The sequence below is a fragment of the Myotis yumanensis genome, unplaced genomic scaffold, assembly GCF_028538775.1.
Source record: "Myotis yumanensis isolate MYYU_CA2020_CCGP unplaced genomic scaffold, mMyoYum1.0.hap1 SCAF_1, whole genome shotgun sequence".
Taxonomy (NCBI): domain Eukaryota; kingdom Metazoa; phylum Chordata; class Mammalia; order Chiroptera; family Vespertilionidae; genus Myotis; species Myotis yumanensis.
In genome coordinates, this window is record NW_027223752.1 from 156,692,546 (window position 1) to 156,713,487 (window position 20,942).

The window sequence follows — 20,942 nt, forward strand, 5'->3', positions numbered from 1 at the left end:
CCTGGGGTGACCGGGTTTCTTTTGAAATGCTATGAGGTATCCAGGTGGGGATGTACGTCCGGAGTTCTAGGGAAAGTCATGGCTGGAGATATGATGTTTGAGTCATTGGACTGCAGGTAGGATTTTTAAAGTGAGTCTAGATGAAGTCACCAGGGGAAATGCAGAGAGAGAGAGAGAGAAGTGACCAGAAGGAGAAGGCTGGGGAAGGGGCTGAGGCCCAAAGGCTGGGGGCAGCCAGCTCAGCAGAGGAGTGTGATGCCCTGAGGGGTTGACCATGAGGATTGATACCAAGGTCAGTGGTTGTGTTGTGCTGTCTGTGGAGAGGTTTCAAGAGAGAGTCAAGATGAACTTGTGAAATGAGAAAGACATTTTTTTCAAGAACTTTTAATCTGTAAAGAAGTAGGGGAACGGGATGAGAGCTGTGAGGTCAGCTATTTCCCTGTGACAGGTGCTATGGGAAACATTTTGTTCCAGTATGTAGAATCATTTTATCAAAATTCCAGTTTTCATTTTAAAGATGGAAAATGAGACACAAAGTAGATATTAAAATGCCCAAGTTCAAGTAACTAGTAGGTGATAGAATTAGGGTGTGAAAGTAGGCTTATGTGACTCCAATGTCACTCAACTAGCTAAACCTTTAGTATAGTCAATATGTCGCCCCTCTATGATGAGATCATTTAATCACATTTCTAATAAAACATGCATGCTAGACTAAAATATTTATTTGAGAATTACACAGCAAAATTCCAATATGGCATAAACTTTGCAGTGACCTTTAAAAATATTCAATAAAATTTGCTTTTTTCCCCCCTAGAGAAGTACTAGTTATGCAGTATCATTTCAATTAAAATGGAACTCCTGAAAGAAAAAGAGTGGAAAGAAGAAGAATCACAGTTTTATACATTGTACTGAGAAATAATAGCTCTTCCCACATGATGGCTAATCCAGTCAAAATAATTGGCCACTTTGGTGTAAACACCTGGGAAATCTGGTTTTCCACAGTTTTCACCCCAACTCACAATACCCCAAATATATGTCTTGTTGTTGGCATCCTGACAGACTAAGGGGCCACCAGAGTCCCCTTTACAGGCATCAATGGAACCATCATCTGTACCTGAGAAAGACAAAGGAAAAAGGAAATCACACATTTACTTGCATTTGTCAAGGCCACCATGCTGCCTTTCTGCCTCTCCCGTCAAGGAGTGCAAATGACTTCGCTTTCTCACACTTTCTCCCTTGCATAGCCCTGCTAGGCCCAAGGAGTTGTTAGGATACAGGCTGGGAAATGCTTGATCTACTCATTCTCTAAATTTATCAAGTGCCCTCCCTGCCTTCCCTTCTTTACGTAGGTTTATACTATGATAAGATGGCATTCTGAAAATAGCATCAAATGCTGAGTGTGACAAGTGCTATGCCAAATATTTTATTTCAGTAAGTAGTATCATTTTCTCAAAATTCCAGTTTTCATTTTAAAGATGGAAAATGAGACACAAAGTAGATACTAAATTGCCCCGGGTTAAGTAATTAGTAGATGATAGAATTAGGGTGTGAAAGTAGGCTGGGTGGGAAAATAGGAGTATCTAGTGCTTATGGAGTGCTTATATGTATTAGTCATTCATTGCTTTAATCTTCAACACAACCCAAGGAGGTATCATTAAGATGAAACAAATAAGGTATAGAGAGGTTATAAATATTAACCTCTCTGTTGTCCAAGACCATACATAATAAGTGTCAGAGTCTGGACTTGGGCAGCCAGACCTCAGCGCTGGTAGATTTGGTGCTATTCTCCCCTTTTGTCCTCTATAATCCTGAACTTCATTTTAATATGGGAGGGCACAGGAAATAGTCTGTTTACTTTCTTCTCACTCTTATGACTTTCCAAGCTTTTAAAATCACTGTATCCAAGAATTCATAGGATATCAGTAACTTGGCCTTTTTCAGTAATACACTACTTATTGGTGGCTTCGATAAAACATCATAAATGCACTACCTGGCTGGTACCCTGCCTTTGGGTCACCACCAAAAGTAGGAACTGCTGAATTGTATTAGGTAGGGGCACTGGCATCACTACAATATCAAGGGAGACAGTGGCAGGTATTGTAAGAAGTGCAATGGGATTTCTAAGGAGGGAGAATTTCATTCCAATGGGATGCATTCAAAATAAGATCATAAGATCATTTGGATTTTTATTTTGAAGAAGGTTGAGCTTTGATCCTGGATATACCAGTTGTCTGTAAGACTTTGGCCAAATTATGTAACTTTCTGCATCTCAGCGTCCTTATCTACTAAGATCCTCAATTTTGTGGATTGAGGAAACTTGCTCAAGGTCACGTGAGTACTAGTGGGTAAAAACTGGGATGTAAACCCAGGAGTCTGGTTCCAGAGTCTGTGCTCTTAGTCACCTTGCTATACTGCTGTGTGCTCGCTTAAGGAAGACTTTTCCTCTTAGTATTAGAATGAGGGGACTTGAATTAAGGGGAGGGGACTGAAAGTGTGATAATGCAACAGCCAGGAAACCACATGAGTGCGTTCAGGGCCCAGAGCAAGGGGGCTAATTCATTGGGGGGTCGGGGAGGATACACTTTTGTTGGGGAGTATGTATAAAAATACATCAGAAAAACCACTTAGTACTGACCTGCACATATCATTTCTTTTTCAAAGAACCGACCTGGGTAATACTTCGAGCAATTAGCTATTAGGTGAACTTCACCCCATTGAAGTGAATAGACTTTTTGGTTATCTAAACAAAGTGAGAGAAAAAAAAATACACATTTAGAAGACACAAATGAGAAATCTAAATAAATATTTAGTCTCATAGTTTGTTACACCATTAGGAAGATATAAGAATATGTATATTCTCAAACAGATTCATAAACTTTTGAGGCTAATTCATTAGCATATTTAATCATACACTGCTCATATCCCCAGTTTCTATATTTGCCTTTCTAAAAATAGTCTAGGGGCATTCTGAAGTCATACTGGTTTAATCAAGAGCTGAGCACTCTGAGATGAATGAGATAAACTCCTCCTCTGATTGCCTGGTCTTGTGGGGGAGTTGGGTAGGAATCGGGACCAGGGTCTTCTCACCTAAATAGCTTCTCGTTTCTTATAGTCCCCTCTTTCCTTCAAAGTGCTGGTTGAGTGAAAACAACTTTTTAATGTCAGAAGTTAAAATAAATGCATATGAAGTTATCAGTGAGTGTTTTTTTTTTGTGTGTCTGTGAGGAACTCCATATCCTAAGTCAGGGGTCCTCAAACTACGGCCCACGGGCCACATGCAAATATAAATATTGTACTTGTTCCCGTTTTGTTTTTTTTACTTCAAAATAAGATATGTGCAGCGTGCATAGGAATTTGTTCATAGTTTTTTTTTAAAACTATAGTCCGGCCCTCCAACGGTCTGAAGGACAGTGAACTGGCCCCCTGTTTAAAAAGTTTGAGGACCCCTGTCCTAAGTGATCTGAAAGTGATTAAAAGAGGGTGTAGGATTTCCTTTCCATTTAAGCTAGAGATTTGGGACTTGGACAAAGGACCAGGTAATGTTGCTGATCCATAGTCCAGGAAAGATGAGAAAAACCTAAGAATACAGGGTGAGATGTCCCGGGTAGAGGAGTGAATCTTTGCCCATCTCCGCTCCTCCTCCTTTTTCCCAGCTTGCAGTAACTTTTATGCTCCAGTAGGGCAGGGCCCAGGCCTGACTCACCCACTGCTGCGCCAGCACCCAGCCTCATGCTAACACGGTAGTTGCTTAATAAAAACTTATATAATTAACCCATGAACTCAGTAATTAAATTATATGTTAAACACCTAATGGCAAATGGCTCAACTTCTCAGTTAACCCATAAACTACCTGGTGACAGAGGTCTCTGGCTTGTCCTGAGAGAATGACCCTGAAGACCCTAGCACTGTAGTGAGCACATAGGAGTTAACTGCAGAACTGATGTTCTCTTCTGGGAAGTGGAGGGAGACAAAAACCCACCAAAGTATGTGGCAAATCTGGGAAGAGTTTCTTTTTTTCTCCTTCAAGTCCTACCTCAAGTTAGTCTTAGGACGGCTACTTTCCTCAGGATAAGAGCTTTTTAAAATTAGTAATTTATCGTTTCCCCTAAGTCAGGAGAAGCCTTTAAAAACTGGGAGCTGCTGTACCAGGGGAGAATTTTAATGACTCAGGAGATAGCTCCCTCCCCTAAATTGTTTTGTATCATTTTTGAAGCACTTGTCACATTGTTCTGTCTGAAGGTAGCATTCCCGGCTGGTGGCTCCTGCCTGCCTAGGAGAGGAATCCCTTGAGAGCTGTAAGTCCCTTGAGAGCTGGCCTTTGTTTTTCTACCTTGTAGCCTCTGCAGCTTGAGGAATATTCCTTGAGAAATATTAAACATGGGCTGGTTATTAGATGACATTGTCAAATCACTTTCATTTTGTTGAGTATAAAAAATACTCTAGATTTTTACTAGAGTATTCATTGGTGAAATTACATGATATCTGGGATTTGACTTAATATATTCCAGGAAAAAATAAGCGTGTGTTGGAAATGTGTTTAATAGCTCTATAGATCCACCCTCTACTCTTTAATGCCTTGCTCGCTGCCCTAAGAGCCTGACCTGGAGGTGAAGGGATACTTCAATAGGAATCCATTAGCCTCTGGTTTTCAGATGCTTTCTAACAGAAGACCTAGCAGAAGGGGGGGAGGGGAGAGGAGAAGCTAGCAAGATTGGGGTTGGCTATAACCCTCAACTCAAGGTCATTGCTATACCTAAAGCTATTCCTCCTTCTGGTAGTTTCTCAGTCTCTTTACACGTTCAAATCTAGGAAAGGTGTCAGTTCTGGTTCTGTTAGTGCTGGGTTTCTGCATAGCCCTTGTGGTTCCCCAACCCCACACCTACATCTTTGTAATTAACCCCTTTAAAAATAAACCTTCGCCTGGCCTGAGTGGCTCAGTGGTTGAGCGTGGACCTATGAACCAAGAGGTCATGGTTTAATTCTCCGTCAGGGCACATGCCCAGGTTGCACACCCATTGGGGGGTATTCAGGAGGCAGCCAAATGATTATCTTTCATCATTAATCTTTCTGTTTCTCTCTCCTTCTCCCTCCCCCTTCCTCTCTGAAATCAATAAAAATATAGTTTAAAAAATAAAATGAAAAATAAACCTTCCTGCCCTTGCTTGTTTGGCTCAGTGGATAGAGCATAGGCCCATGGACTGAAAGGTCCCGGGTTCAATTCTGGTCAGGGGCATGTACCTCGGTTTTAAGCTCGACCCCTGGCCCTGGTCAGGACTGGGAGGCAACCAATTGATGTGTCTCTTTCACATTGATGTTTCTCTCTCTCTGTTTCTCCCCCTTCCTCCCACTCTCTCTAAAAATCAATGGAAAGTTATCCCCGGATAATGATTAACAAAAATAAAAAAAAATAAACCTTCTTAATTATCCTATTGAACTAGTGATTGATTCAGAGAGCTAAAACAAGAATGGAGAATATTGATAACTGTGGAAACTAGGTGATAAGTAGGTTTATTATATTCTTTTACTTGTATTTTTGTGTTTACTTATAAATGTACCTAAGTATTCTAAAAAAAATAAAAAAATAACAAATATAAGGACATAATGCTTTCTGGATGAATTAAGTACTAATAAAATTTAGTATTTTGTAAGTGTTGGGTATTCAAACATACCACAATCCAGGTCAATTCATACATATTTTATATTTTTTAGTGTGGTGTTTATAAAGGACAAATTGGAATATGAGTCTGTAAGACCAATGCAATGAAGTTATTTACGAAGAGAGTTTAAGCGGTCATAAGGAAGCTAAATTTCAAGGCTAGCTCTTTAAGATGAAAGAAAAGTATTGGCTAATTTAAATCTAACCTCTCATTTAGAAGGTCTTTTAAATAATTTGTTCATAAGTGTCCACAGCTCTTATTCATATGAATGTTCATCTCAAATCATAGGGGCTTAAAGAAGGAATCTTTCATGTCTTTTTCTTTGTGGGATGTGGGGGTGTGGGGCATGGAGAATGGGGGAGAAGAGAGGAGAAAGCAGAGGGTTGTGGGGTTACTGTCTCAGCATATACCTTTTCTATCCCTATGACAACCTGTTCATCTTCCACCCAGATCTCTCCAACAAATCCAAGCCTGCTACATGTCCCCCTGACACTATACTTTTTCTTGGTAAATGGTTGCCCATCAATGTTTGCTTTAGGCTCACAGAGTGTAGGTATCCTTTGAAAATGCAGATCAGGATCTGCGAAAGTCAGTGGAAAAGGAAAGTGTGAGGTGGGACCCCTGCAAAAAGAATGAAGAATTTCATGATGGTGGCAGCGGAGCAGTAAGCCAAGCGCGGGCACCTCAGAGCCCAGCGTGCTGGGCCGGGACACAGGTCCCACACACAGAAGCCAGCCTCGCTGGATGTTCACTTTTCTGGATTTGATGCTCCATTCTCTCTGAGCAGTAGGAGATTAGCTCCTAGGCATTTCTATTCCCATTTATTTTCAACCCCTAGATTCTGATTATAACAAATTGTAAAATGCATACCTCTTTCTCGACCCAAGCCAGAAATGATGCATTTATCATTAGGTGTGAATAAATATGGAGACCAGGGGACACAGGCAGGGACAGTAGTAGGCAGCACACAATCAGTTTGTGTTTTGCGTTTTTTCAGTTCAATCAAAGCTATGTCGTTTTGGTAGGTGGCTCCATTGTAGTTTTCATGGATAATAATTTTATTGGCCATATGAATAGTTATCCCAGCGTTCGGGTTTATCCAGTCTAACAATGATGCCCATATTTGGTAACGGTGAATTTTACTGACCCTATAATGGAAAATCAAAGGGTTAATAAAAAAGAAAGCTATAAGCAAGGACTTCTGATGCTTTGTCTTTATATTCTCCCTTCTAAAGAACATTTATCACTTTCCCAGATTTCTTTGTTTATCTTTGCTCTCATGAAGCAGTGTGATTAAGTTTAAGGACAGTGTTAAAATAAAGTCAGTGGGCAAATGAATAGAGGAATACTCTAACTGCTCAATATCAGGGACATCCAGAGATGCCCACGAGGAGAATGAGTTGGCTGTCTCTGGAGTGAAAGCACCATCACTGAAGGTGTTTGCAGAGACCAGACGGTGTCTAGCCCAGAACGGGGGAATCAGAGTACACACTCTCATTACTCTGCTAACCCAGAGGTTCTCAGAGCGAAGAACACAGCAGTCGTTATCCTGACCTTTAAAACTGCACCCTAACCTTGTATTATACTGACCTGCTCATAGCCTTGAAGTAAAAAACAGTGTCTTATTAATATATGGGTAGATGTCCATGCCTAGTATTGTACATGGAACATAGCAGCTGTTTTAAAATCTGGTTGAAATGGTGAATGAGCTAAATATTGCCTGTTCTTATGCCACACTCCATTTCATACCAATTTTCACTTCTTGGTTTCCAGCAAATTGGGCACCTACCATCATTTTTCTCAGGTAATCACCTTAAACAATGATGTCCTAGGAGATAATGAGGTATTTAGGATGCTTTTATTTAATACTTAGTGTTCAAAAAATGCTGTTCTTCATATTAATTTTGGTTGTTTCTCAGGATCAGAGGTCCTGAATATTGTTGAGAGGTTAACCCTGTGTATGCATTCAATTTACTAAACAAATATTTAGTGTGCACCTACTGTATACCAGGTACCATGGTAGCCATTGGGATACAGAAATGAACAAAGTCAGAAATAGTTCCTAACTTCATGGAGCTTAGGGTTTATGGAAAGATTTAGCTTTAAATAGATATCACACTAATGAAGGTATGTATTCTACTGTGAAAAGTGAAAGGAATGAAAGCACATGGATTCTAAGAACTTACCAAGAGGGCCTCTTTGACTTAAGGGAGTCAAGGAAGGTCCTGTGGGGAAGTGAAAATTAAGCTGAGATCTGAATAACGAGTCGCACTAACTAGAGAAACAGGGTAGGAAGGACCATGCAGGCAGAGGAAACAACATATGATGGTCTCTTTGCAGCAGGGAGAGAAGTGCACTTGAGTAGCTGAAAGAAGTCCAGAGTGGGTGGTGCAGAAAGCAGGAGGTGAAGCTGTGGAGCAAGATGTGTTTGACCAAGGTAAGCAGGGCTCACGTCATATGGGGCCTAATGGGCCATGCCATTTTTTGTTTAGTTTTTTGTTTTGTTTTGTTTTTATCCTAAGAGGAATGCAAAGCTATTGAATTTTAAGCAATAACTGATCAAAACCAGGTATGGAAATATTGCTCTTGATGCACAGTAGAGAATGGATAGATGGGAAGGTGGTGGGTAAAGTGAACGTAAATAAGCCAATTGGGAGGCAGTTGGTATAATCCAGATGAGAGGAGAAAGCAGGGCAACCATGGAGATGGAAAGTTTTGAGAATTAAATAATTAGAAATTTAAAATGCCACCTAGAGTTGGTGATATATTGGCTGGGCTGTGGTAGGGTTGAGGGAGTGAAATGTGATGATGATTAGGTTCCTGCCTTGTGTAACTAGATGAACGGTGGTGTCATTTGCTGAGATGGGAAACACTGGAACAGACCCATATTTGGGGCCAGGGGCATATCATGAGCTCAGTGTTGGAGATTCTGAATTCAATGTACTTTAGATATAGCCAAGAAGTAGACAGTTGACTGTAGATAGTCAGTGGCTTGAGGAGAGGTCCAGGCTGGAGATATCATTGTGTCCGCATATAGCATTGTTTTAGCATAAAGCACAGTTAACTTTAAGGAGAAAAGTAAGAAGAGAGGGGAAACCAGGCTCAATATTGAAGAACTCTAGAATTTCACGTGAGCAATAATGCTCAGTCACAGGAGGGGGAAGCTGCAAAAATGGCAGGGAAGGTGTGGCCTCTACAGAGGATGGGAGAAAACCAGGAGAGTGTGTACCACAGAAGCCAAGAGAAAAGGGTCATTTTGGAAGAAATTACATTTTGACTCATTGCTCCAACCCATGAGGATCTGCATGGGTATCACCCAACATATTTAATCATTCAACATGTTTCTCATCCCTCTCAACTTTGGGTCATCTGCAGATTTGTTGAGTAGGCCTTCATCTAAGCTACTGTCAGATATGTTGACCTTGATTTTATCCTGGCTCTGCTATTGGCTAGTAGTGTAGCTTCAGTCAAGTCATGTAACTTCTCAGTCTAAGTCTGCTCCTCTATATAATGGAAGAGTAGTATTTACTTCTTAGAACTGTGAGAATGTTAAAAAAAAAGAAAAAAAAAAAGACACATGTGAAAGTGCCAGGCACAGTATTTGGTCTGTAAGAGGTGCTCGATAAATAATACTTCATTCATTCTAATGATCAGAACGGAGGCCAGAATTCCAGACTGTGTTCTCCTCAAAGATGACCTTTAGTCAGTACCAACACTTTTAGGTGTTTTCCTGCAGTCACTGTTGTGGACTGAATTGTGTCCCCCTAAAATTCACATGTTGAAGCCTAATCCCCAATGTGATTGGATGTGTTTGGAGATCGGGCCTTCAAAGAGCTTTAAATGAGGTTATAGGAGTGAAGCCTTAATCCAGTGTGACTGGTCTCCTTATAAAAACAGAAAGAGTCCTAACCGGTGTGGCTCAGTGGGTAGAGCATCAGCCTGTGGACCAAAGAGTCTCAGGTTCGATTCCTGTCAAGGGCATGTACCTTTGTTGCAGGCTCCTCCCTTTCCCCCAGGCCCTGGTCAGGGCTCATGCAGGAGGCAACCAATCAATGTGTTTCTCTCACATCGATGTTTCTCTCTGTCTTCCTTCTCTCTTCTACTCTTCCTAAAATCAATGGAAAAATATCCTTGGGTGAGGATTAACAAAATGCATACATACATAGACATCAGGAATTCAGGCTCATGGAGAAAAGGCCATGTGAGGACACAGTAAGAAGACCATGATATCAGTAGGGATTGTTTCTCCACAGCAAGCCAAAGAGAAACCATCCCTACCGATATCTTAATCTTGAACTTCCAGCCTCCAGACTGAGAAAATTAGTTTCTGTCGTCTAAGACACCCACTCTGTGTTATTCAGTTAGGACATCCCTTTTGAATGAATCCAGACACTTATTAACTTGCCTTATTGGTCCTGCATAAAAGTTATATTTCCAATCTGTAGTTAATTATAAGACATCTTTTGTCACATGCTAATGTTAAATCCAGAAACACTATGCCTACCCTACTTCTCTGACCCAAGAATCTCAAAACCTTGTCAATGGAGGAGATAAATGTATGGAGTACCAACCTACTTCCCACCATGCAAATGAGCCAAGTGAAGTCACTTGGTACCTATACAGGTTTGATCTGCCCTTGCCAGCTGGGGTCAACAATTTGGTTTGTGGGGAGCACAGTAGGCTTTGAGGGTTTGGCCTCTGAAGTCCCTGTTGTGATAGCAGAGGGTTTTTAGGGGTCAGTAGGGTGGAACTTGTCAATGACTTTTCTCATATGTTTTTGTTTATCATCTGTCACAATCTCTATTACTCATTTTCATGTTTCAAGAAATTCACAATCGAGTGGAGACATATCTTACCTGACACAATGTGCAGCAGTCAGGACCCAACAGCCACCAATATAAATTCCTCCACAGCTGAACTTATCATCTTCCCTAATTGCCACCTGCCATGGGAAGTCTCCCTGTAAAGACAAGTGTGTGGTCACTGCCATTCTACAAACAGGCGGCTCTAAGAAATTTCCATGGCAAGACTGCCATTCCCGCCCCCCACCCCCCAACTCAGGCTGTTCTGGGGAAGGAAGGAACATTAGGACTTCCATGCAGGTTTACCGGTTGTGCTGGTATTCCTCCTACGACTCGTTTCCTTCGAGTGGGTCCACTGGGTTTGACTCCGCAGGATAATTTAGGGAGCAATGACTTTATCTGTTTTCTTTCTTCAAGAAAAGAAGAGATTGTGTCATGATTTTGGACCCATTACCTTGTGGGCAGACATTTCTGGATTATCTATGCCACAAAGAAAGCAGAGTCACAGCTAATATGAAAGAGGCCAGATTCATTAGCAAATTATTTGGGATGGTAAGCTGTACTATTCATCTTGTTTAAAAATTCTGGCTTAATATTAAAATTGGATCAATTCTCTCAAAAATCTTCCTCAAGGTGAACTAGTGGCAGAGAGAGGCTGACTGAAGGGCTAAATATTTATCAACCTTTGGCCAATGAGAGATGCCACATACTTAGGCATTACTCCTGGGTCAGCTCAGGGTAGTCTCAGAGAAAACCCTTTTCTTCTCACTTTCATAGTTTTTACTTTTTTAAAAAATATGTTTTTATTGATTTTAGAGAGAGAAGAAAGGAGAGGGAGAGAGAGAAAAGTTGATGTGCCCTAATGAGAATCAAATTGGTGGCCTTTTGGTGCATGGGACAATGCTCAACCCACTGAGCCACTAGCCAGGGCATTGTTTATACATTTTAGAGGCTGTTGATATGGAAATATTTCCAATACTTTCTGTGTGTCAGACCCCATGCTAAGCACTTTGTATGAGGTTAACTCATTTAATCATCATATTAACCCTGAGAGATAATGTGCTGAGAACCCTAGACAACTCCCGGTCAGCTGGCCAGGAGAGGGGGTATGTGTATAGCCACTTGACATGCGGTGATGTTTCCTTCCTCTGTGAGCATTCAGATGTGGCACATTTGTTACTGGGAAGAAAACACGGTAGCGCCAGGCTGAAGACGTGAATTTGCAAGAGAATTCATGACAAAGGAAGAAAGTAACTGTGTAAGATGCTCTCCTTATTCTCTCTCTCTATTTCACCGTGACATGAACATTTTCTGCAGATGTGCTTCTTAGCTCCAAATGAGAAAGGAAAATTAATATCACTGTCAATTGCTTTCAGCATATAAGGAGGTAGGTCCTCAAGGGAGAGATATTGTGAACAACTTCCCACCCCTCCTAAGGTGGGGGAAGAGTGTAATAGCCAGTTTTAAATGTCAGCGTGGGCTTTGGGAAAAAGAGAGACCTCATTCATTGTCTGTGAAACCAGCTTGGGTAGTATCAGGAAATTAATGTTATCTTGAGTAGAAAATAAAGGGCCTTTGTTGAAAATCCCGTCTGAGTAGCTCTAGCTTTGAGGTCTAAATTCTTGATTTATTGCCTGATTTGTTTCAATGTTCATTAATTTTGTAGCGTGGCAATTAGAAGGGAATCTTATGTGAACTTCAGTTTAATATATCCCTAAAATAGGGAGCTATTTTATTCCCAATTTGTATTTGAGGTTAAGTGACTCATCTAAGGTCATATAACTAATAAATAACTGAGTCAGGATTTAATACAAGTCACTCTGACCTGAAAGCTCTTATGAATTTTCCAGGAACTTAATACTTAAATTTAATTTGGCTTCTAGTGCACAACTGGCCAGAGCACAGATCTTCACAGACCTTCTAGTATCATGGTTTAAAACATTGAAAAAGAATAGCTTGTTCAATTAAATCCAATATTTTATTATTTCAAAATGTCCTCGGTCATAACTTGAAATTTTTTTGTTTTCAATAAAACTGACCTGACGAAGCTCAAAACAAATAGAAAAACTTTATGTAGGACTAGAGTATTGTTTCACTTCAAAATTAGTCATATGCATTAATCAATTTTTAAAGCAGTTCTCAAGAAGTATTTATTAAAGAAAGGAGAGAAGTAATGTTATTTTTTTCTACTTAAATTTATACCAAAGGTAATTGTTGCTTGAATTAGTTGTAGTATATATACACACACACACATATATATATACACACTTGACATTAAAATTAAAATTAAACCAGTGCACCAATAGAAAAAACAGTAATGTTAACTTACCTGCATCCATATTAGCAGTCAAAATTTCTGTTTCTTCTATAATAAAACAAATTTTCAATGCATAAAATTATGTTAATAGTAAAACTCAAATCATTACAATCATTAAACTTGGATAATAATTTTCTGTCTTAAAACTTGTCCTCCCTTTAAAAAGGACAGTACAAAATCCCCAAAGCACGTCATCTCATTTCCTTTTTGTGGCTACATAATTCTGAAGGCTGAAAATGAACTGTGTAGAATTTGGCAGGCATAAACTTGAGGTGTCTGTTGATATAAGTGAATGGTGAAGCTCATGGTGCTGCAGTTTCCTGCATTTAGAGCAAGCAAAATGCCCGGATCAGAGGAGGAAAGCTTCTCATTCAACTCTGCACTCACAAGGTCCTTACCTAGGTAGGGAGCTGTCACTGCCACTGACCAAAAGAGTCATTGAAAAGGCTTCTCTCCTTTTGTACATAATAAGGCACTTCTTTCAGTGGTCATGCAAACAATGATATTTCATTGGTTTCAGTGTCAGGCATGGTTAGTATCAGACATTGGGATGTGGAAGTCAAAAGCAAAAACTAAAACAGAGAGAAACCAAAATGGCAGCATAGGTAATCACCTATACTTGCTGCCTCTCACAACCACATCAAAATTACAACTAAACGGCAAAACAACTACCACCCAGAACCGTGGGAAAGCTGGCTGAGTAGAAATTCTACAACTAGAGAGGTGAAGAAAGCGCATTAAGACCGGTAAGAGGTGCAGAGGCACTGAAAGTGCTGGCACCTGGGTGTGTTGTTCTTTAAAACGGGAGGGAGATATAAGCTCCTGCTTGCTCTGAACTCCAGTTATGGGAGAGACTCTGGGGGACCCAGGCACATATGGGGAGAAACTGGACTGTGTGGCATTGGGACAGGAACGTGAGGGCAGCTTACTCTTAGAGGTGCTTGCAGCTATCATTGTTCCTGCATGGGTGCTCAGGATGTGAAGAACCAGGGACTTCTCTGGTTCAGGGAAGCCATTGCTGTGTGCTCCGCCCTGGTGATTCCCAGAGACCCCGCCCCACCCAATTTACAACCCCACCCAAGTTGTGCGCATCAGCTTTTGCATATGAATGGCCTGTCCTTTCGCCTAAAACAAACTGCAGCTGGGTCAGAGAGCCCCAGAGATTCCAAAAGAAGGCCCACTACCTGGCAGCATCAGTGGCCTTGTTTCACACCTGTGCCTTGTCTGGGCACTTCCAAACCCCATACAAAGAGGAGGAATCTGCAGATATCTCTGTAGCTCCTGCTGAGAGGCCCCAGACAGTGGCTGATCTTGCACCTCCTTGGAGATGATAACGGATTACCACTCTTCACATCCATAAGAGACACACTCAAGGGGCAGACTCAGTAAGCACCAAAGTCCTACTGAAGCAAGTCCTGCCCCATAAGGGTGTCTCTTGCGCAACAGATCTTCCGGTGTAGACACAGCTGGTCAACACAGCCAATTGGCCTGGAGGTCAATTCCTCCCAGTAATACCAACAGCGATCAAGGGTTAACTACAACAAGACTGTGTAAACAACCTACAAAGGGGTACACCAAGAGCATCCACCTCAGGTGACTGGGGAGGCTGAGCCTCTGGGTCCTATAGCACACCTACCACAATAAGGCCACTCTATCAACTCAAGGAGACTTAGCAGCTACCCAGTACATAAAAACAAACATAGGGAAGCAGCCAAAATTCGGAGACAAAGAAATAAGTCACAAATGAAAGAAATGGATCAAAGCAAAATACTGGATACAGAGTTCAAAACCATGGTTATAAGGTTACTCAAGAATCTTCTAGAAACCTCCGAGGAACTTAGTGAGACCCTCAAGGATATGAAAAAGGACCAATCAGAAATTAAGCATACACTGACTGAAATAAAGAACAATATACAGAGATCCAACAGCAGACTAGAGGATCCCAAGAATCAAGTCAAAGATTTGAAATATGAAGAAGCAAAAAACACCCAACTGAAAAAGCAAAAAGAAAAAAGAATCTCAAAATATGAAGATAGTGTAAGGAGCCTCTGGGACAACTTCAAGTGTACTAACATTCGAATTATGGAGGTGCCAGAAGAAGAGAGAGAGCAAGATGTTGAAAACATATTTGAAGAAATATTGACAGAAAACTTCCCCTACCTGGTGAAAGAAATAGACTTACAAGTCCAGGAAGTGCAAAGACCCCAAACAAGAGGAATCTAAAGAAGACCACAACAAGACACATCATAATTAAAATGCCAAGGGCTAAAGACAAAGAATCTTAAAAGCAGCAAGAGAAAAACAGTTAGTTACCTACAAGGGAGCACCCATACGACTGTCAGCTGATTTCTCAACAGAAACTATGCAGGCCAGAAGGGAGTGGCAAGAAATATACAAAGTGATGAATAGCAAGAACCTACAACCAAGATTCCTCTACCCAGCAAAGCTATCATTTAGAATTGAAAGTCAGATAAAGAGCTTCACAGACAAGAAAAAGCTAAAGGAGTTCAACACCACCAAACCAGTATTATATGAAATGCTGAAGGGTATTCTCTAAGAAGAGGAAGAAAAAGGTAAAGATAAAAATTATAAACAACAAAGTGACAACAAATACATATCTATCAACAAGTGAATCTAAAAATCAAGTGAATAAAAAATCTGAAGAACAGAATAAACTGGTGAATATAATAGCAGCAGAGGCATAGAAAGGGAGTGGACTGACAATTCTGCGGGGGGCGGGGGGGGGGAGGAAGGGGGTGTGGAGGGTGTGGGAAGAGATTGGACAAAAATCTTACACCTATGGAAGAGGACAATGGGGTGGGTAAGGGCGTGGGGTGGGGTGGGAACCAGGTGAAGGGAAGCTATGGGGGGGGGGGGGCGGGGAGAGGAACAACTGTAATAATCTGAACAATAAAGATTTATTTAAAAAAATAAAAATAAAATAAAATACAAAAAAAATAAAACAAAAAAGATTCTTCTTTCTTCCTTAGATTTTGCTTTAAGTTCTGTGGAATGATTTCGTCTTACTCTGCTGCCCTTTTCGGTCATTCACAGGATCCTGATGTCTTTGACACGGGATCCGAAGGTGGATTCCCACCAACATGTGGCTCTATCTTGGATGAGGTTGCTGCCCAGAAGGCAGTGTTACTCTGCTGCAGCAATCCTGTGTCTTAGCCCTGGATTCCCCGAGTCCTTTTTAGAAGAGACATACATGTATCTGTTATGTCACACACGTAGGTTATTTTCTGGGCAGAGAGAGAGAGAGAGAGAGAGTTCTCTGCTCGGAGCTTTCACAAAATCACTCTCATGAATCAAAGAGAAGTCTCAGCATTCATACTAAACTCTCAACAAAGGAAGATGGGGAAGTGCAGTGTAGCTGACGTGTACTAGATGTCAGAAGAGCAGCACAGAGCCTGACAGCACTAACCATCAGAAAAACAATCAATGACTTGGATCATATAGGTTAAAGATTTCTATTCAGCAAAGCTCTCTACAAGTAAACTCAACAGATGGGTAGCAGAATGGAAGAAGACATCTGCAATGTCTTCAACTGAAAAATGTATTAATATCTGGAATGCAAACCAACAAGAAGGAAGATTGCAATCCCAACATGAAATGAGGCAAACTGTGTTAACTGGCAAAAGCAAAGATGAAAGAAAGAGAAGAAAAAACTCAAACATCTGGCATGCCTATTAAAAGAGATTTAAAATTATTGGTTATTACACACATTCAAATTAAACAGTGCCATATCATTCGACAGTGTGAGGCCAGCAAAATTAGAGAGCTGGGTAATGCTAAATGTTGGTGCAATTGAGGAGAATCCTTAAGCATGGCTGGTAGAGGTGAGGACTGTACAGCTCTGTCAGAGAACACGCAGATGTGTACCTCAAGACCTCCATTTCTTGCCAGATAGATGTCTCAAAGAAGTCCTCCTACACACCACTCAGGAGAGGCTATTCAGTGCAGACCGGGGACTGCGAGTCCATTACTGAGACGGCGGAGAGTAAATTACGAAAGATGAACACCACAGAGTTTTATGCAGCGTTCGAAGCAACAGACTCAATAGCCACAGAACAACATGGACAGATCTTGAAAACGGAATGCTTTGTGAAAAGAAGAAAAGGAAATATGAGATCTACGACAAAATGCTATATGAATTAAAAATGAATGCTCACAAAATAACGATGCACATTGGGTGAGAATGCATGTAAACAGACATTCATGTTAAATCCCATTAAAATGGTTGCTGTGGCGAATGAGAGTAAGCAATGGGGGCAAAAGAGAATAAATAAAACAAGAGTAGGGTCTTGCCTGGACCAGGGACAATCATGTGCAATGAGCTGAGGAGTATCATGAACTCATCTCTCTGCCCTGCGGTCTGAAGCTAGGTCGGAAGGAAGGGAAAGAGGGAGGGAAGAAGAAAGGGAATAATGAAGGCTGCTGGTGGTGGGAGCAACAGCGGTCTCGGAAGCAAGATAACAAGAGAGGGGGAACACAAAAAAATAATTGAGTTTAGCCCCCAGGAATCCTAACAAATCCCAAGGGCGCGGCAAAGGGGGAGCGGGGGGGTGAACCGTGAACTTCCGGTAGTCATTCTATATGAATAAAAAAGAAAAGGGTGATCCTAAAGAACCAGATTTGGGAACTTCTGGATTATTAAATAATTAAGAAAACACAGAAAAACCAAGACGGCGGCATAGGTTAATGCCGGAGTTTGCTGCCTCGAACAACCACTTCAAAAATACAACTAAAAGACGGAACGGACATCATCCAGAACCACAGGAAGGCTGGCTGAGTGGAAGTTCTACAACTAGGAGGAAAGAGAATAGCATACCGAGACTCAGAGGAGGCGCAGTGCTGAAGTGAAATACTAAGGTGCGGAGTGCATGTGGAGAGGGCTGGCGGCTGAGGGTGCGGTTGTTGTTTTCAATTGGGAGGGAGTCTCAGACTCTGAGCTCCAGATCCTGGCGAGTCTCTAGGGACCCAGACTCAAACAGGATAAGCGGGACTGTCTGGCTTCGGTCGGAACTCGAAGGCAGCTTTCTCTCCGAGGTTTGCTGTGGTTGCTGGGACTCTGTGAGGCAGAGCCCCTAGGGACGGGACTGAGAGCAGCCATAACTGCTCGCTCTGCCCACCCTGTAGATCCCCGGGGACCCGCCCCACCCAAGCCCTGCACAGAGGCATTTGCCGGATAGCCTTAGGCAAACGCTAGATTAGCACCGCCCTAGAGATTCAGCACAGAAGTTCTTCCACTGCAGACACAGCTGATTCTCATAGCCAGTTAGCCTGGAGAACAAATCACCCCCAGTATTACCTACAACAATCAAGGCTTAACTACAACAAGACTGCGCACAAAGACCACAAGGGGGTGCACCAAGAAAGCATAAAAAAAATGCGGAGACAAAGAAACATGACAGAAATGGAGGATAAAGAGCTCAAAACCGCACTTTTAAGGTCTTTCAATAATTTTCTAGAAACTGCCGATAAGCTTAATGAGATCTACAAGAAATCTAATGAGACCCTCGATGTTGTGATAAAGAACCAACTAGAAATTAAGCATACACTGACTGAAATAAAGAATATTATACAGACAGCCAACAGCAGACCAGAGGAGTGCAGAATCAAGTCAAAGATTTGAAATGCGAAGAAGCAAAAAACACCCAACTTGAAAAGCAAAATGAAAAAAGAATCCGAAAATATGAAGATAGTGTAAGGAGCCTCTTGGACAGCTTCAAGCGTACCTACATCCGAATTATAGGGGTGCCAGAAGATGAGAGAGAGCAAGTTATTGAAAACCTATTTGAAGAAATAATGACAGAAAACTTCCCCTACCTGGTGAAAGAAATAGACTTACAAGTCCAGGAAGCGCAGAGAACCCCAAACAAAAGGAATCCAAAGAGGACCACACCAAGACACATCATAATTAAAATGCCAAGAGCAAAAGACAAAGAGAGAATCTTAAAAGCAGCAAGAGAAAGAAACTCAGTTACCTACAAGGGAGTACCCATACGACTGTCAGCTGATTTCTCAACAGAAACGTTGCAGGCCAGAAGGGAGTGGCAAGAAATATTCAAAGTGCTGAATACCAAGAACCTACAACCAAGATTACTTTATCCAGCAAAGCTATCATTCAGAATTGAAGGTCAGATAAAGAGCTTCACAGATAAGGAAAAGCTAAAGGAGTTCATCACCACCAAACCAGTATTAAATGAAATGCTGAAAGGTATCCTTTAAGAAGAGGAAGAAGAAGAAAAAGGTAAAGATACAAATTATGAACAACTAACATGCATCTATCAACAAGTGAATCTAAGAATCAAGTGAATAAATAATCTGATGTACAGAATGAACTGGTGATTATAATGAATCAGGGACATAGAAAGGGAATGGACTGACTATTCTTGGGGGGAAAGGGGTGTGGGAGCTGCGGGAAGAGACTGGACAAAAATCGTGCACCTATGGATGAGGACAGTGGGTGGGGAGTGAGGACGGAGGGTGGGGTGGGAACTGGGAGGAGGGGAGTTATGGGGGGAAAAAAGAGGAACAAATGTAATAATCTGAACAATAAAGATTTAATTAAAAAAAAAAGAAAACACTACCTATCATGCAAAAAGATATCTTTCCTCTGGTGGCAGTTTGGTCAGGAGCTGCCGGGTGTTGAGGGAAAGGTAAAAAAGAGGTTTTGAGGCAAAGGTGGCATGTGCAGGAGATGCCCTCTGTGGGTCGTTTTGGTCAGCAGGCTGTGGAGGGGGTGTGAAAATGAGACTGAAAGTCTATCACACTATGAAAAACAGCCTCTGTGCCTAAACTAATATTAAAGCTGGGTTAGTGGTAACACATGTTCACATCCTCCTCAGTTAAAATATAAGATAGTAGTACCTTTGTTTTCTTCCAATTCTGTACCATCCCGATGTCCTAAGAAAGTGCCTGAAAAAATAAAAAACAAACAATTTACCACAGCAAAAGACACTTTAAAAATATATAAATATATTTTATTGATTTTTTACAGAGAGGAAGGGAGAGGGATAGAGAGTTAGAAACATCAATGAGAGAGAAGCATCGATCAGCTGCCTCCTGCACACCCCCTACTGGGGATGTGCCCACAACCAAGGTACATGCCCTTAACTGGAATCAAACCTGGGACCCTTCAGTCCGCAGGCCGACGCTCTATTCACTGAGCCAAACTGGTCAGGGCAACACTTTTTTATTTGAGAAAAATGCACACTGTATCAATATACTATACATATATCATAAAAGTTATAATACTTTATTCTTATCTTCAATTCTGTAATATAAATTTTCTATTATAAAAATACATTTACCTTTTCTTTTAGGATGTCCAGCTCCTGAAAACAAACAAAAAACATCACTGTAGCAAAAAGATAATTTTCACTTGAATAAAATATACACAAAGCATTTTTATTTTAGACATTGTTTAACAATTTAAATTTATATTTACAAAAATATAAAAGTAGCCCTAGCTGGTTTGGCTCACTGAATAGAGCATTGGCCTGGGGACTGAAGAGTCCTGGGTTCGATTCCGGTCAAGGGCATGTATCTTGGTTGCAGGCACATCCCCAGTAGGGGGTGTGCAGGAGGCAGCTGATCAATGTTTCTCTCTCATCGATGTCTCTAACTCTCTATCCCTCTCCCTTCCTCTCTGTAAAAAATCAATAAAATATATTTTAAAAAAAACACATAAAAGTGGACTACAGTATGCCATCTTCCTTTGATTTTTAATACTGCATTACAAATGTTTCATCTTCCATTTAACACACCAATTTCACCACAGCAAGGAAATCATTTTAACTTGAGATTTAAAAAGAGATTTATGCTTGATCTTCCTTAGAGGGGGAAAAAATTAGACCCTTTACAGAAATAGAAGTAACAATGACAGTTGACTATATATTTTTTTACAGATTCAAGAAATTGATAAGAAGAGTAAGCATTATGTTGTAATCATTCCCTTGTAGGGGATTTAAAAAAAATTATTATATCGTGTTCTTTTACCTTAAACTTTAGAGTTTTGAATCAGGAGGAGAAGAAGGAAAGAGAGGGAATAGGGAAGAAGGGGGAAGAGGAAGAGAAGAAACAAAAAAAATTATTATATGGAAGGAGTGAACTCAAATAGCTTCAGAAAAAGATGAATACTGTATGATCTCATACCGT

At 41.0% G+C, this 20,942-nt stretch overlaps 1 protein-coding gene across 5 annotated transcripts in view; it reads right to left on the bottom strand.

The window, feature by feature from the left end:
* Nucleotides 1-352: 352 nt before the first annotated feature.
* CFI (complement factor I) overlaps nt 353-20,942 on the bottom strand; it is a 52,177-nt gene continuing 31,587 nt past the window's right edge. For 4 of the 5 annotated variants that reach the window (XM_070390679.1, XM_070390669.1, XM_070390658.1 and 1 more), the window contains 8 exons: nt 20,096-20,119; nt 19,653-19,700; nt 12,789-12,824; nt 10,766-10,869; nt 10,514-10,617; nt 6,528-6,805; nt 2,636-2,740; nt 354-1,114 (listed from right to left, as the gene is read on the bottom strand). In XM_070390679.1, coding sequence (XP_070246780.1) covers nt 897-1,114; nt 2,636-2,740; nt 6,528-6,805; nt 10,514-10,617; nt 10,766-10,869; nt 12,789-12,824; nt 19,653-19,700; nt 20,096-20,119 — 917 coding nt within the window. In that variant the 3' untranslated portion in view covers nt 354-896. Of the gene's footprint in view, nt 1,115-2,635; nt 2,741-6,527; nt 6,806-10,513; nt 10,618-10,765; nt 10,870-12,788; nt 12,825-19,652; nt 19,701-20,095; nt 20,120-20,942 lie in introns of all 5 variants that reach the window. The other variant, XM_070390648.1, reaches the window with a different exon arrangement.